General features: G+C 36.4%; 1 protein-coding gene across 1 annotated transcript in view; it reads left to right on the top strand.

Annotated features, from left to right (window-relative positions):
* ISPD (isoprenoid synthase domain containing) overlaps positions 1-16,524 on the top strand; it is a 390,875-nt gene that overhangs the window by 49,378 nt on the left and 324,973 nt on the right. Inside the window, exon 4 of the mRNA XM_006880260.1 lies at positions 14,338-14,442. Within this exon, the coding sequence (XP_006880322.1) occupies positions 14,338-14,442 (105 nt within the window). The remainder of the gene's footprint in view (positions 1-14,337; positions 14,443-16,524) is intronic.

The following is a 16,524-nucleotide window of genomic DNA, read 5'->3' as shown; positions in this document are numbered from 1 at the left end:
GTTAGATCACCAACATAGCCCAATCTACAGTCTATGGTACTGGTAATGGGTGGGAAAAAGTAAAGAATAAAAGAAGACTAATACTCCCTTCACTGGGGTTATGGCTGGACATTTCCATTAAGTAGGTCAAGGGAAGCACCCAGTGTCTCTTGAACGTTTAAACTTCTTGAGTACAGGATCTCACTTGATGATTTGATAATTGAGTACAAAAGCAGATAAATTCTGGAAAAATTAGAAAGAGAAAGTTTCAGACAATTAACTATTGGGACAGAAAAAAAAGAGAAAAATGAAACCAGAATTGTTTTTTTTTTTTTAATTGCATGCCTACATCATGAGAAGATTGTCCAAGCATACTGATGGACAGAAAAGAATACATTGAATCTCTAGATCTTCTTAATAGTAAAAATATAATTTATTTGTCTCCTTTCATCTGCACCAAAGAGCAGTTGCTCTTAAGGAAAATAAGAATATTATTGTGGAGGTCTCAGTGGATCAAAAGCTGTCACTGTTGTTAAATGCTGTGGAGTTGACTCCGTATATACAGTAAAATGAAATTTCTCCATCTGCGGCCGTCCCTTTATATTTTATGGGCTAAATTCATACATAAAAACTTTTGATGTGATTATGGCAGGAGACTTGTAGTTCTCTCTGCATGAATTTATTTTTTTTCTTAATTTTTTTGAATGAAAGTTTACAAACTACACTTTTTATTCAAGCACTTATAAATACTGTGTTTGATAACATTACTTGCAACTAATTAATATAATGCATTATAACAACACTATGCAATCAGCCCTATTTGCATATTGCCCTTTCCTTCACCCAGATTATCTATTTATTAATTTTCCTTCTTTTTTCTTCCCTTTCCATCCTTTTAACTATTTAGGAATAATTCTGTGTGTAAACCTTTCCTGCACATTTTATAACAGTATTCTTATACCATAATTATCTATTTGCTACTCTGCATTTGTTCTTGATTCATCCTTGTCGTATAGAATTTCATGAATTATTGACCACTGTTTAGTAAAGGAAATTTCTCTGTTGTATGAATGTACTCTAGTTTCTTTAGCCATTTATGCATTAATGAACACTTGAATTGTTTCCAATTTTTATGTTAAATAATGCTGCAATAAATATGAGTGTGCATATGTAAAATGCAGAAGCTTTGATTTCTTTGGGATACATACCTAGTAGAGGGATTGATGGGTCAATGGTATTTATTTTCTAAACTATCTAAGGAAGAGCCAAACTGCTTTCCATATTGGTTGTACCATTTTACATTCTCATCTACAGTGTATGGAGGGAGTTCCAATCTCTTAATATTGCTATTGTTACCAGTATAAAATGGTATCTCATTGGTTTGATCAAGATGCATTAATAAAAATGGATGACTGGAATGCAGAAGTTGGGAACAAAGAAGAAAGGTAAATAGGTGGAAACAAGGACTTGGAAACAGAAACGAGGCTGTAGATAATTGTATCTTGGTACAATTTTTCATAATCAATGATTTTATTCACTGCAAATACCTTTTATAAGAAACATAAATGATGGCTAGACACATGGACTTCACCTGATGGTCTACGCAGGAATCAGTACATTAACAGAATTGCCAGAAGTACAATTTGGATTTGGAAGAGGCCGTAGCATTAGAAATATGCTAGCTAGCCAATGTCAGGTGGATCTTGGCTGAGAGCAGAGAATATCTAAAGAAAGTCTGTGTATCATTGACTGTGCAAAGGTATTTGACCCCTGTGGATAACAACAAATTGTGGCTAACATTAAGAAGAATGAGAATTCCAGACATCAGATTGTGCTCATGTGAAACCTATACTTGTACCAGAAAGCAGTAGTTGGAACACAGCAAGTAAATAGTGTATGATTAAAAAAAAATTAGAAATGGGGTGCTTCAGGAAACTGTTTATGGAAACAGTATCTTGTTTCCATACCTTTTCAATCTATATGTGGAACAGATCATTCAGTAGGCTGGTCTTTATGATGAGTGTGCCCTCAGAATTGGAGGAAGACTCATTGACAACCTGGGTTATGAAGATGATGAAACTTTGCTGCAGAAGATCAAGGAATGCAATTTTTAATATGGACTGAAGCTCAATATCAAGAAGACAATGATTCTTACCACTTGGTTGTTGGCAGTGCTATGGTAGATGGAGAGGAGATTGAGAGGGTAGACAATTTCAGTTTACTGGGTTCCACAATCAACACTCTCGGCTCTAGCAGTCAGAAAATTAAAAAAAGCAAATTGCATTGGAAAAATCTGCTGTCAGGGACCTCTCCAGACTGCTAAAGAGCAACAGTGTCAGCCTGGAGACTAAGGTGCACCCGATTCAGGCCATAATCTTTGCAGTTACTTGCGATGCATTAGAAATGGACAATGACTAAGGATGACAAAAGAAGGACTGATGCCTTTGAATTATGGTGGTGGAGAAGAGTGTTGCACATTCCATGGGCAACCAAGAGAACAATCAGGTTTGTCCTTGAGAGGTTGAAACCAAAGTACTCTTTATAGGAGAGGATTTTTGAAGTTGTGTCAAACATGCTTTGGCCATGTTGCCAAGAAGGACCAGCCCTTGGAGAAGAACATCATGCTTGGAAAGGTGGAGAAACAGCCTAAAGGGGAAGACCCAGGATGAGATAAATTGACACAGTCACTTGGATAATAGGGTTAGATCGTGAGACTGGCTCAGGATAGACAGGGTTCAGAGCTATTGTGCATAATAGGATCACTATGAGTATTAGTTAACTCGATGGCACATAACAACATTTTAATAATAGGCAGAGGATTAGACACCTTACCTGCTTTAATTTAATCCAATCTATTCTATAAATTGAGTTTAAGTTTTATGCCTTAATCCTTTATATTGGGTTTAGATGTATCATATCTACTCACTTAATTGCTACATACATACAATTAATAACTTAATTTCTTAAGTATGTTTTTCCTGGAGAATGTCATAATTATATTTTAATGATCCTTGACAAATTTTTGATAAATTGACATTTATAAAAAGGCACAATGTTTGAAAGTTAAAACATTCCCATGAATTTATTAAGTTTTATGGTTTGATTATAGAGTGAAAGTCAGAGAAATCGACTAAATAAGCAATTTTAGAATTACTGAAGAAATTAATTTCCCTCCAAAGTTATTTGACTGTAGAAAAAAAATCCAACGTTTAGGTAATGTTTAATTGACAGGTCAGAGTGATGATTGTCACTGAGTTTTCAGTGGATTTTAGTCAGGCTGAAGTTGCAAAAATTTGAACTGATAGATTTTTTGTTTTGCTTTACTTTAGCTGACAGAAATTTAAAAACCTCTTGTGATTTGAATTCTTTGTAAATTTATGAAATGGCTCATATTCAAGAATATATCTTCTCCGTGGGTAATGTATGCTTTGCTTTTTTTAAAGAGATGGTAGCGTTTATATTGCCAGCCTTATGTGGACATAGTCTGAGGTTGTTTACTTATGCAATGATCTGATATGTTGTAAGAACAAAGGTTCTTGGATAACTGTCTCTCAGGCAATTCTACAATACATTGCATAATTCAAACAATGTAAATGTATGCAAAATGCGTCAAGTTTGATTTTTGGAAGATAAATTGAACACAGGTGTTCATTGTTTATTTAATTGTAGGATAGCCTATTTTGTTTCCGCTTGAAACATTCTGAGTATGGATCTATAACTGCAGAGTGAGAAACTTGTGCATGCATGTCTTTGATTTAGTTTTACTCTAATGTATATATTGTTCTTTGTTGGGCAGCCTGCCTTGCAGAAAGAGTATTGTGAATTATGTTAAGGCTGGAAGGATACACAATTAGATTATTTGTAGCCATAGACCATTACATGAATGCTATAATATAATTTTTCATAGGGGTGTGTGCTTATGTGTTATTAAATCTCTGAAGATTGTGGAATTCATTCCCAGAAAAATAACCACATTATACACAAAATAGTTTCAGACATTTCTCATTCACTTTGAATACTTTAAATCTATTTCATGTTAACAGCTTTGCTGTTTTGTTATAGATACAGCCATCTTTATGAAAAGCAATTTGGAATATTTATCAAAGCAGAATTCATATTCTCTTGGAGTAAAGATAACAAACTGAACATTTATGTTGCTTTGCTTACTTTTCTAACCATATTAAAAATACTCTAAAATGATTAAAAAAATAAACTCTCAAGAATAAAGGAAATAGAGATAGCAACAGCAAAAACAAACAAAGAGAAGTAGGAAAATAGGAGTGAGATGAATAAGTACTGTATGATGGAGCCAGAATAATGCCAATACGGCTTTCTCAGAGTGTAAGAATTTTTTTTTGGTGGTGGGGGGGAAGCTAATCCAGTTTAACAAGAAAGACTAAAAATATTAACTTCAGAGATTTCCCAATAAACATCCCATTCTAATCATTGTAGGTTGAAGTTCATAGGTGACAAACTTCTAAGCCAAGAAAATCAACATGGCTTCTTAGACATGGCATCATAAAAGACATGATTGTGATTTTTCGCTTCTCTGAAATACCCTTATAATACTCAACTTTGCTCTAGCCTCGTGTTGGATGGAGTGTATTTCCTTGTTTCTGACATTGCTGAGAACCTTTCTATTAGGAGATTTTACAGATGGTGGGTGGTTTTTAATAGATGACATAAATGCGCAGTAAGTTTTGCAAGAAGCTGTGGTTGCTTAGTTTATATGGAGTTGCACTGCTAATCCAAAAGTGGTTTGTCTCTGATGGTTTAAATCTACCAATTGTTCCATAGGGAACAATTAAGAATTAAGGAATTAACAAAATTAACAGTTAACAAAAAGATGTGCAATCTCTCGTGCAATTTATAGCTTGGAAACCTGCTGGAGTGTCAGCTTTCAGTCATTTCTGACTGGGCAGCAGTAAGTAGTACTGTGGTTGTTAGATGCTGTTAAGTCGAGCACAACTCATAAAAACCTTATAAACAATAGATCTGAATCCTGCCCTGTCCTATGCCTTCCTTACCATCTCTGCCACACGTGAGCCTATTGCTACAATCAGTGTGTCATTTCATCTTATTGGGCATCATCTTCTCTTTTCCTGACCCTCCACCTTTCCAAGCATGATGTCCCTTTCCAAGGAATATCCTCCCCTAGCAATGTGTCCAAAATATGAGAAATGAAACTTTGCCATCTTTGCCACTAAGGATCACTCTGGCTGCACCTTCCCCAAGACATACCTGTTTATTCTTTTGGCAGTCCATGGATATTCAGTACTCTTCTCCAGCACTACAGTTCAAAGCATCAGTTCTTCTTCTGTCCTTATTTATTGTCTGATGTATATTGTCTGATTTAATCTCTGATGCATAATAAGTGGTCAAAGAGGTCATGGCTTTAATCAGACACACCTTAGTCTTCAAACTGACATCATTGCTCCTCAGTACTTTCAAGAGGTCCCTGACTGCAGACTTCTCCAATGTATTACTTCTCCTGATGTTTTAATTTCTGATACCACATGTGTGATTGTTGATCCAAGTAAGATGAAAACATTGACAGCTTCAATTATTTCTCCAATTATTATGATGTTGTCTATAGGCTTAATGACAAAGACCTTTGTTTTCTTGATGTTGAAATGTAATCCATATGGAAGACTATAGTTCTTGATCTTCTGCAGCAAATGCTTCAAGTTCTTATCACTTTCAGCAAGTAAGGTTGTGCCATCTATATAATGTAGGTTGTTGATAAATCTTCCTCTGATCCTGATGGCACATTCCTCTTCATAGAGTCCAGCTTTACAAATTACTTGCCGAGTATACCAATTAAATAGGTATAGAGAGGTAAGGAGGTATGGAGAAAGGATAAAATCCTGGCACACACTCTTCTTGATTTTAAACCAGGCAGTGTTCCCTCGCTCTATTCAGGCAACAGCTTCTTGATTTGGATATAGATTTTGCATAAACACAATTAAGTGTTCTGGAGTTCCATTCTTGTCACTGTTAGCCATGGTTTGTTATGATCCACACAATTACCTTTGCATGGTTGTCAATAAAACACAAATCAACATTGTTCTGGTATTCTCTGCTTTCAGGCAGGATCCATCTGTCATCAGCAGTGATAACCCTGGTACCACGGATCTTATAAACCCTGCTTGAGCTTTTGGCAGTTCACTGCCAGTGTACTATTCTAGCCATTTTTAAATGTTCTTCAGTAATATAATGCTTGCATAAGACATTAATGATATTCTATAGCAGTAAGGTTTTCATAGAGAAGAAAGAATAGGGATTTGGATGTTAACTTGCCTTCAACTCCTGTAGGAAATGGTATTTGGTGAAAGAATTATTCCACTCATCCACTGTTGATAAGTTGATTGCAATTCAGTGATCACCCACCGGGTTTTTGAGACTAAATTTTCACAGACAGAGACTTCCCATATTTCTCCCATGGAGCTGATTATGGATTAAAATGGCTAATTAGCAGTAAAACTAATAACACACTAAGCCATTAAGACAGTTTAAGAAAAAGACTAGGTGCCAATAAAGAATAATGTAAAGTAATTGGTATTCCTTCAGTGTTAGGAGAAAGAGGACTGATTTGTTAAGGAGTTCATGTTGTCTACAGCTGAGCAGAGAGGATGATATAGTTGAAATTACAGGGCAGATTAGCAGATCCATGGGGATGGGTTAATCAATATGAGATACTATTATAGACTACTCTTTATATTTTTACTATAAGCATTTAACTTTGCTACTTGTTTGCTGCTATTGTTGTTAAGTGCTGTCGAGTCATAGATAATTCATAGCGACCCTATTAATGAAAGACCTGAACACTTGTATAATGTTCATAGTTTCTCCAAGTTCATAGAGTTTCCAGAGACAAGCTATTTTGGCAGTGTATGCCATTCCTGTTTCCATGTTTGTTTTAACTGAGGACCTCCAGCAAACACGGTCCACCATGCGTAGCCATTATCGCATTTGACACATCAGTGCCACAGTGCTTAACTTCACAGCAATCACAAGTTACCTCTGTACAGCAAATGGACAGACCATTGCTATACCACAACTACATAGAAAAAAAATTCAAACAAATAATATACATATAATAAAAAGGCTTGAACTATATATGATTTAACACTTTTCAAAATAAAGCTATTAATTCTGATGGTCACACTTTGAGAAAAAAATATAATGTTTACTATTAAAAAGATTATGTGCTTGCTCAAACTTGGCATTGACCAATGTTTCTTCAGAGAAAAATGGACTCCTCTTACATAGCCATAAAATGTTAGTAATTTGCTTCTGGCTACTTTAAAAAACCCAGTTTTTACAGTTGATTATCTAAATTCATAATAATGTTTCAGATTTTACTAAGGATTTGCCTGGCTAGGCACGGTGCCATAGTTTTGCAGTCAGACTACTTGTTAGTTTTCAGCATGGCAGTTGGAACTTAAGTGTATCTGACTTCAAAGACCATACTTATCTCACTACTTGGTAATGGTGCTCCAGAGGCACTGTAGTACATGTATACGTCTATCCCATGAACAAGCCTATTTTTAATAAAGTAGGACTTTCAGCATACAGTTTGCAAATGGTTATACTTTTTTTTACAAGAAAGAAAAGTAAAAATAACATAAGTTCATATTCATATGAAAAAAATTAATGCTTTATGTTAATGAGAGTTTAAATTTGTGATAATGGTAGACAAACTTAGTATTTCATGACATAACAGTGATACACACATGTTGTATAAATGATACAATTTCAGAACTCCTTTTCAAATTCAGATTCTGAGAGTTTTAGTTGCAACTTTTCATTTTCCTGCAACTTAATTGTCATTTGAACATAAAATTGGTGTACTGAAAGTATAAAATACACATGAATGAAAACCACACTCAACTCTTATTTGGAAGCATCTTTTTATATAACATTTTAATTGCATATTATTATACAATATAATTATTACACTTAAAAATAGTAGTAATCTTAAAAAATACATATAGCAAAGAGTACAAAAATGGTCTTCATATCACTCCTGTTCTTTAGTCTTCCTTTCTAGAGTCAATGATTCTGAAACCCTTTGTTGTTTCTTGTTGTTATGTGCCGTCGAGTCGCCTGCGACTCATAGCGACCTTATGTACAACAGCCCTAAACTCCACTCTGTCCTGTGCCAATCGCACTGTCTCTGACACTCCCATCCCAATTATCCCAGTCACTGAATCAATCCACCTCATAGAGGGCCTTCCTCTCCTGCGCCGTCCCTCCACCCTCCCAAGCATGATGTCCCTCTCTAAGGACCGGTCTCTCCTCACAACATGTCCAAAGTAAGTTAGACGGAGCATCAGAATCGTTGCCTCCAAGGAGCCACCCGGTTTAACCTTCTCCAGGACAAGTCTGTTTGTTTTCCTAGCAGTCAATGGTATTCTCAATACTCTTCTCCAGCACCACAGCTCAAAGGCATCAATTCTCCTTCTATCCTCCTTGGTCATTGTCCAACTCTCTGATGCATAACAGGTGATTGCGAAGACCATGGCCTGTATCAGACGCACCTTAGTCTCCAGAGAGACACCACTGCTCTTCAGCACTTTGGAGAGGTCCCTAACAGCAGACTTTCCCATGGCAATGCGCCTTTTAATTTCCTGGCTGCTGGTGCCAAGACTGTTGACTATGGAGCCAAGCAAACTAAAGCTGTGTACAATCTCAATCTCTTCACCATCCATCCTGATGCTGCCAATTGGTCCAGTGGTGAGAATCTTTGTTTTCTTGACATTGAGCCTCAATCCATATTGTAGGCTGAAACCCTTTAAGTCATTCTTATTTGAAACTTTTTTTTGTTTGTTTACAGAGTTTAGGAATTTCCAATTTGACACAGATTGTGCCGTGGTATTCATTACGTTATCAATTGTCATCATTCTCTTTGATTGTATTCTGGTTATTCCATTTCTTTTTTATTTTTTCCATTTTATTATTATTTATTTAACTAAAGTCCATTTGTTAATGGCCACTGTCATTTTTCACTACCACAGAAGGTTATTTACCTTAGAGTTTACTATTTATGTGCATCTTTAACTATTTTGGTTACTCCATTTCTAGTGCTTTTATTTTCATGCCCACGTACACTTTTTGCTTCATGGTAAATATTGACTTTTTCGTTCTCATACGGATAGTATTTTAGTAAAGCACTATCCTTATGGGTTATATCCTTTATTTTGGGTGCACTCTTGTGAAAGGAGCAGAAAGCAGAACATGTGGCACAGGGACATGAACATCTCTCTGAAAGGGCCAGAGGGAGTGAAAATAGCACAGCCTCTCATTGCCTCAGAGCAGCAGTCAGATAAAGAGACCACAGCACAGCCCCATGGTGCCTCCAGAGCCACACCAGCAGCAAGAGGTTCATTTATTCATTGCTGGCTCACAGGCTTTACTCACAATTGTGGTACCAAGATGGGTTTATTTAGAGAAATAGGTTGGGGATTGGAAGAAGCAAAGGATATCTTACAATGCAAATTCAGGTTTAGTCCAGCAGTCCTAAACCAGATTAACAGCAAAATAGAATAAAACAGTAGAAGTCCTGGTTCCCATTCAGTAACACAAATTCAAGAAGCCTCAGGTTTCCTCAATCATCCTGCAAGGTTTAACCTCAGAACAGTTATAAGTCAGCTCCTGCTTCAATGATTCAGCAAGCACAGCAAAACCTGTAACTGACTTTTATGTCAGGGATCCTTGCCACACTTTCTTCACAACAGTGCCACTACCTCTCCTCCACCATCACCAGGGTCTTGTTTCAATCTTCAACAAGTCTTGCCATTCAGTGTAGGAAGCACTCTCTTTCTCATCCTCACCCATAGCTGTGGAGGATAAGCAAGATAATGTGTCCTCAGTTAAGGTAGCTGGAGACCAGAGAAAGCTAAGGTAATGGCTAAAATAAAAACCAACTTTAACACTACAATTCTATTATTTCACTTATAAGTAATTACAGTGGCTAGTCAAATACCATACTGGCTGCTCATGGTGGACAGTGTTTGGTGGAGGTCCAGTTTAAGACAAGTTTGGAAGCAGGAGTGAGTGGCATACACTTCATAAACCACGTGCCTCTGGGAACTCACTGAACTTAGAGAATGACAATAGTTATAAAAAGGCTTCAGGCCTTTTGTTCATAGGGTTGCTATGAGTCTTGCTTGACTTGATAGCAATCAACAACAACAACAACAAGTTTTGGTTCAAGGTTTAAAGAGTATCTTAGGGAGATAGTCTTAGGGAGTCCTGTGGTCTTGGCTGGTCTGTATAATCAGAATTTCTTAAGAATTTGAGTTTTGTTATACAATCCCCCTATCCAGGATCATTTCTTGTGGACCAGATCAGAATAGTCAGTGGTGATAGTTGGGTACCATCCAGTTCTTTGGTCTCAGAGTAGATAAATCTGTAACTCATGTAGGTTGTCTGTTTTGAGACTTATTTTTATCTCTGAGAATTTGGTTACCTTCTTATTTTTTTGTTCCTGATGTGTAGAGACCAAACGTTGTACTTAAACGAGTGCTTGGAAGCTCTTAAGATCCTAGACACTACTTATTTCATGAAGGGGCATGAGTTTTCTGACCTTTATTATGTCAATACTATTGGATCCTCAGCTTTCAAACCTAGAAATAAGCTGTGGAGGGTGTACAGTTTCTATTTATTCTAGTGTGTCTGGGCATTATTTCTTTTCCAATTGTAGTCTTCAGACCACAACTAGAGAGTTGTGGTCTCATAGGCCTTAGGGAATTGTGCTGCTAAGCTGGAGGTCACATCTCTTTCGTGGTTTAAATCCACTAGTGGCTTTGCAAGAGAAATATGAATAATCCCTTCTGATGTGATTTACAGCTTCTAAAAATCCATGGGATTTTCTAAAAATCCACTGGTGGCCTAGTGGCAAGAAGCTGTGCTGCAATCTTGCAGGCTTTTGGTTCGAATCCACCAGCGGCTCTGTGAGAGAAGAATGGGCAATCTCCTCCCATGAGATTAATTGCCTCTGAACACTTGCAAGAGGGTCAGCTATGGGTTGGTTCTGACTTGACAGTACCCAACAAGAAGACAACAAAAACCAACTGGAGGCTCAGTTATGAGTCAGTTCCAACTCTGCAGAACTTAACAGCAACAATGAAGCAGAACCATGTCTACAGCAGTGTGTTTGCCTCTGTTTGCACATAATTGTTATTGTTATGTGCTGTTGATTTGTCTGCAACTCATAGCGACCCTATGTACAACAGTCCTAAGCCCTGCCCTATTCCTTGCCAATCTTATTGTCTACGACTCCAGTGACTGAATCAATCCATCTCGAGGGTCTTCCTCTCCTGCACTGTCCCTTCACTCTCCCAAGCATGACATCCCTCTCCAAGGACTGGTCCTTCCCTTGCAACATGTCCAAAGTATGTCAGATGAAGCTTCAGAGTACTTGCTTCCAAGAGCAGCCTGGTTTCACCCTCTCTAGGACGAACTTGTTTGTTCTTTTAGCAGTCCATGGAATATTCAATACTCTTCTCCAGCATTATGGCTCAAAGGCATCAATTCTCCTATCATCCCTAGTTTTTGTCCAGTTCACTGATACATAGCAAGTGATTGCAAAATATCAGTTGCACCTTAGTTTCCAGACTGACGTCGTTGCTCTTCAGTACTTTGGAGAGGTCAAAACAAGTATTTTAAATTTTATTTTGTCTTTTGACTTTGTTTTTCATAATAGAGTCCTTTCTAGACTGTGAGATAATTCCCTTTTTTTCTGCTTATATTTAAGTATTAGGTACAGTTTGGACTTTTGTGGTTTGTAGATGAGTAATGTTGACTGTGGACTTTACTATAGTGTATTTTAGATATAATATTTATTTAGTGGACCACTGAAAAGGGTGCAAGTCAGCAACCTGCATTATGCAAATGACACAAACTTGCTTGGTGAATGTGAAGAGGACTTGGAACACTTGCTGTAGAAATCACAGCCTTTTCAATTTGGATTACATATTATCTTTAAGAAAACAAAAGTCTTCACCCCTGGACTGATAAGCTACATCATGATAGAAAAAGAAAATATTGAAGTTGTTGGAGATTTCATTTTATTTGGATCCACAATCAGCACCTAAGGCCCTGGAAATCAACAAATTCAAAGACCTGTTTTGAGGAAATCTACTTTAAAAGACCTCTCCATAGTGCTGAAGAACAAGGATGACAGTTTAAAACCAAGGAGCACCTGATCCAAGTCATGGTCTTTTCAAGGTGGACAGTGAACAAGGATTACAGAATTGATGCCTTTGAATGGTAAAATTGGGGAAGAGTATTGGATATCTCATGGACTGTGGAATGAACAAACAAGTCTGTCTCAGAGGAAGTGCACACAGGGTTGCCCTTTAGAGGCAAGTATGGGAAATGGTTTTTACTTTTTTTTTTTAGTATTTGTTCATTTATGCAGACTTTCCTTCCTCATCCATCCCCTCCCCAATTCCTCTTTGTAGACTGTTAATCTTCATAGACTTAGTTTTTAAGTGTCAGTTCATTTCAGAATGTACTTCCTTTCACTCATTCTAGTGAAGTATTAATTCTCTTTTCCTGATCTTCCCTTTTCTTCCATCTTTATCCTGTTGTTACTATAATGGGCTTATGTGACATTTGTCCCTTTGTGGCTAAGATATTTCACTCAACATAATGTCTTCTAGATTCATGCATATTGTATAGTGTTTGCTGAGTTTGTTATTATTTTTCAGTGATGCATAGTATTTCATTGTGTGAAAGTACCATAGAAGGATGGTTAAACTTTGTCTCATGTACTTTGAGCATGTTTTCAGGAAGGGCCAGTGCTTGGCAACAGACATCATGCTGGAATAAGTGGAATGTCACAAGATCAGAGGAAAACCCTCAACAAGATGGAGTGATACAGTGACTATAACAACAATCTTGAGTATATCAGAGCTTTTGAGAATGGAACAGGATAAGACAAGGTTCAGGTCTTCAGCTGATTAGGTTGCTATGAATCATAGTTGACACAGTGTCACCTAACAACAAAAACAAGGGCTTACATATTTTTACCACTGGGCTACTTGGACATTGTGTAAGTGATTTATATATATCCCATTCTGTGCAAATTGTTTGATAGCTATATACATTTTCTTGGAAGTTGAATTTCAAGGACATAGTACATGTCTCATTTATATTTACTTGTACTGAAAACAAGGTTTGGATATAATAGGGATTCAGTGACTATTAATGAGATGAATTATTTCATAATATCATTTGGTCAAAGGAGCTCTGGTATCTTAATGGTAAGAAATTGTAGTCCCAACCCAAAGGCTCACAATTTTAATCCATTTGCTGCTCAACAGGAAAAGGATAATCTTCTCTCTTGCAATTTACAGCCTCTGAAAACCTGCTGGAAGGTCAGCTATGAATTAGTTTTGACTCAGCAGTACATAACAGCAATTGATCAAAGTTTTTGATGGTGTAAAGGATTCATAGGCTCAGAGTTGGAAATTCAAGTTAACTTAGTTCTACTTTAGAAGAAAGAATATGTTTCTAAAAAGTATGATATTGAAGACGTTGTGAAACACAAGCCAAGTTTAACAAACATACGTTCACCGTGATTTAAAGTTGATTTGACATCAACTCCCTCACCTCCTTTATTTCTTAGTGATTTCTATTGTTCTGCCTAAGCTGTTTAATTTTTAAGAACATTTTTTCTAAATTTGAGTCATTTTAAAATTCTTCTCAAGAAAAACAGAACACTTTATATATGTGAAATGAAATGAAAATGCCAAAATATGAGTTCTTCAAAAAGATTATGCTGATATTTTAAATCAGCAAGAGATTTATCACCCAAATATGTCTTAGTATGAATAAAATAAGGGCCTTGAGCATTATAGTCAAATATATTCGTTTATCCAGAGCTTTTGACACAGCAATTCTTAATCATACTTTCAGGCATTTTATAAACAATTCTAGAAAATAGAATAAATGGAGCAGAAGGAATAAATGTCATTTATCAAATATCTGAAAACTCTTAATAATTATTGTAACATTTTTATTTTTTTGTTTAGTTTTTAAGTCTTGTTGTTGCTGTTATGTACCATTGAGTTGGAACCAACTCCAGGTGTTCCTGTAGGCTGTATCTGCATCAGGCGATATTGCACATCTTTCTCTCAAGGAGCAGCTGGTGGATTTGAACCAAAGCCTTTGTGTTGTCGGTATAGCTTCTTAGTGAACAAGTATTGCATAATTTAATTAGTCAGTAGTTGAAACTAAAACCTTGTAGCTTATTTGTCTTCCTTATTTCCAAATGATTGTAAGACAAAGAGATTTCTTTATATTGGTATCTAACTGTTGTATTTTTTTTTCCTTCTTTGCCTACAGTGTAGTGATCATGACTTGGAGTTTGGAACTGAGTGCTTACAGTTGGCTCTGAAGTATTGTCACACCAGAGCCAAGTTGGTGGAAGGATCTGCTGACCTCTGGAAGGTAAATGAGCTGACACTTTGCTTTTACTATTGCCTGTGCTTGTTTTGCTTGTATAAAACCTCACTCTGTACAAAGACTTGTCATATGCATCAGAATATGGAGATTGTCTCAGTACAGTTGTTTCAGAGTCTTATCTGAACTTTATGAATCTAGGAAGCCTGGCGTCCATAAGGATTTAAAATTCTGTTCTTTAAATTCTCCTTTTGAATCAGAAGTTTATGGAGTCTGTGGCTAAAATGTTCAATAATGGTAGCCAGGAAACATCTAGTTCTGTTGGCAAAAAGTCATCTCTGATAGCCAAGAGGCAATTGTACTTAGAGGCTATTAGCCTTAAAATTCATAACTTTCTTTTCTTGACTCTTCTCTGTTTTTCCAAGAAAATAGAGACCAGCTGTTTTATCTTGGTTAGCCACTTATAAGCTTTAAGACCTTGGGAACTATGCTTGAACTGGAAAGTAGCATAGAAGAATGAAGCATGTTATTAACTGTCATATCTCATGAAACCATAGTCTTTAGCCTTCAAACCAAGAAATCAACTCGTCCCATGAGGTATTTGGTTGTATGTAAACAGCCTTACAGCACCTACTCATTTTTGGGTTTTTTTCCTCCATTTTGTAAATATATTGGTCACATCATTTTTGGCAATTACCTTTTTACGGGTATGCAACTATTACCTTAAAAAAAAAATCAGCCCAACCCATTGTTGTCCAGTACGTCCTGATTCATGGCAATTCTCTACCATGTTTTGAAGTTGTAAATCTTACTGAGAGGCGATTGCCTTATCTTCCTTCTTGGAGGGCTGTTAGGTTCAAACTGCATAGTCAGCTGTGCAAGTCTACTCAGTATTATATTTATTTTGTTATTATAATAGTTTATTTACAAAATTTGAATACATTGTTTTTCACATCATTTACTTCCATTTTGCTAACCCCCACTATCCATGAAATTCTGTGAGTCCATGATTAATTCTGCCCCTGCCCCCTGCACATCCTCATCCCTCTGCTTTCACCCTCCACCCCCACCTCCCCTTGAAACCTCATTTTCATTCTACAGTAATGGTTTTATACAGTAATTGTCCTTATGGGACTGAGTTATTTCCCTCAGTGTAATGCTCTCCTGTCTCTCCCAAGATATGTAGTTGTTGTTGTTGTTATGTGCCATCAAGTCGTTTGTGACTCGTAACGACCCCATGTACGAGAGCTCTAAACAATGTTCTATCCTGTGCCAACCTAGCCATCTCAAACACACTTTTGCTCCTTTGCAGTATTATATTTATGTGACCATTATTATCCCTTCTCCTTCCTTTCCACTTTTGGCAAGAATAATAATCCTTGTTCTCAGCTTACTTACATTTTTTTGTCTTTTTTATATATAAGTGAAGTCATACAATATTTGAACTGTTATGATTGATTTTTTCCTTCAGTATGACTTCTAGGTTCATCCACATTATATTATATTATATATGACTTCCTTTCTCCTAATGACTGAGCAGTAATCCTTTGCATGTACGTACTACAGTTTATCTATTCATCTATTGCCAATGTTCTTTTTCAGTATTCAGCTTAGTCACTCACTGTGCTGTTAAGACTTACTGTTTCTTAATGTTAAAACCATCTTCACGGGCATAAGGTTGTAGAAAAGATTTATAACCAATTATTGAAGAAATTTAGCAATTGTTTCCCATTGTCTGAAAATGCTTCCTTTGGAAAAATTTGTGAAGTGTTTTGGTCATCACAATGTTTTTTGAATGACTTACTTTTGAGAATCTTCTTTGATGAGGACAACATTTACTTAGATCCAAGAGTTCTGGCATCTTTGTTTAAGAACAAAGGAAACCAAACAATAACATTATTTAGTCTTAATGTCAAAAATGCAATGATGTGACATTGTTTCTTTCCAGAGGCTTTCATCTAGCTATTCTCTCTAGAGAAGAGACCTTGTTTGGAGGTATACTATTGATAAAATAAAAATAAACCTAATGAATTTCCAAAACTGCATCTAAATTTATATCTAATAAACAGCCTACATGTTTACAATCAAAGTTTTGGTGGCTTTTAATTGTTTTAGTGACATACTAGTCTT

The sequence above is a fragment of the Elephantulus edwardii genome, unplaced genomic scaffold (assembly GCF_000299155.1).
Source record: "Elephantulus edwardii isolate Elephantulus edwardi_28Jun2011 unplaced genomic scaffold, EleEdw1.0 scaffold00007, whole genome shotgun sequence".
In the NCBI taxonomy this organism is placed as follows: Eukaryota; Metazoa; Chordata; class Mammalia; order Macroscelidea; family Macroscelididae; genus Elephantulus; species Elephantulus edwardii.
The sequence above is the reverse complement of the archived record's forward strand: the minus strand, read 5'-3'. Positions and strand labels throughout refer to the sequence as shown.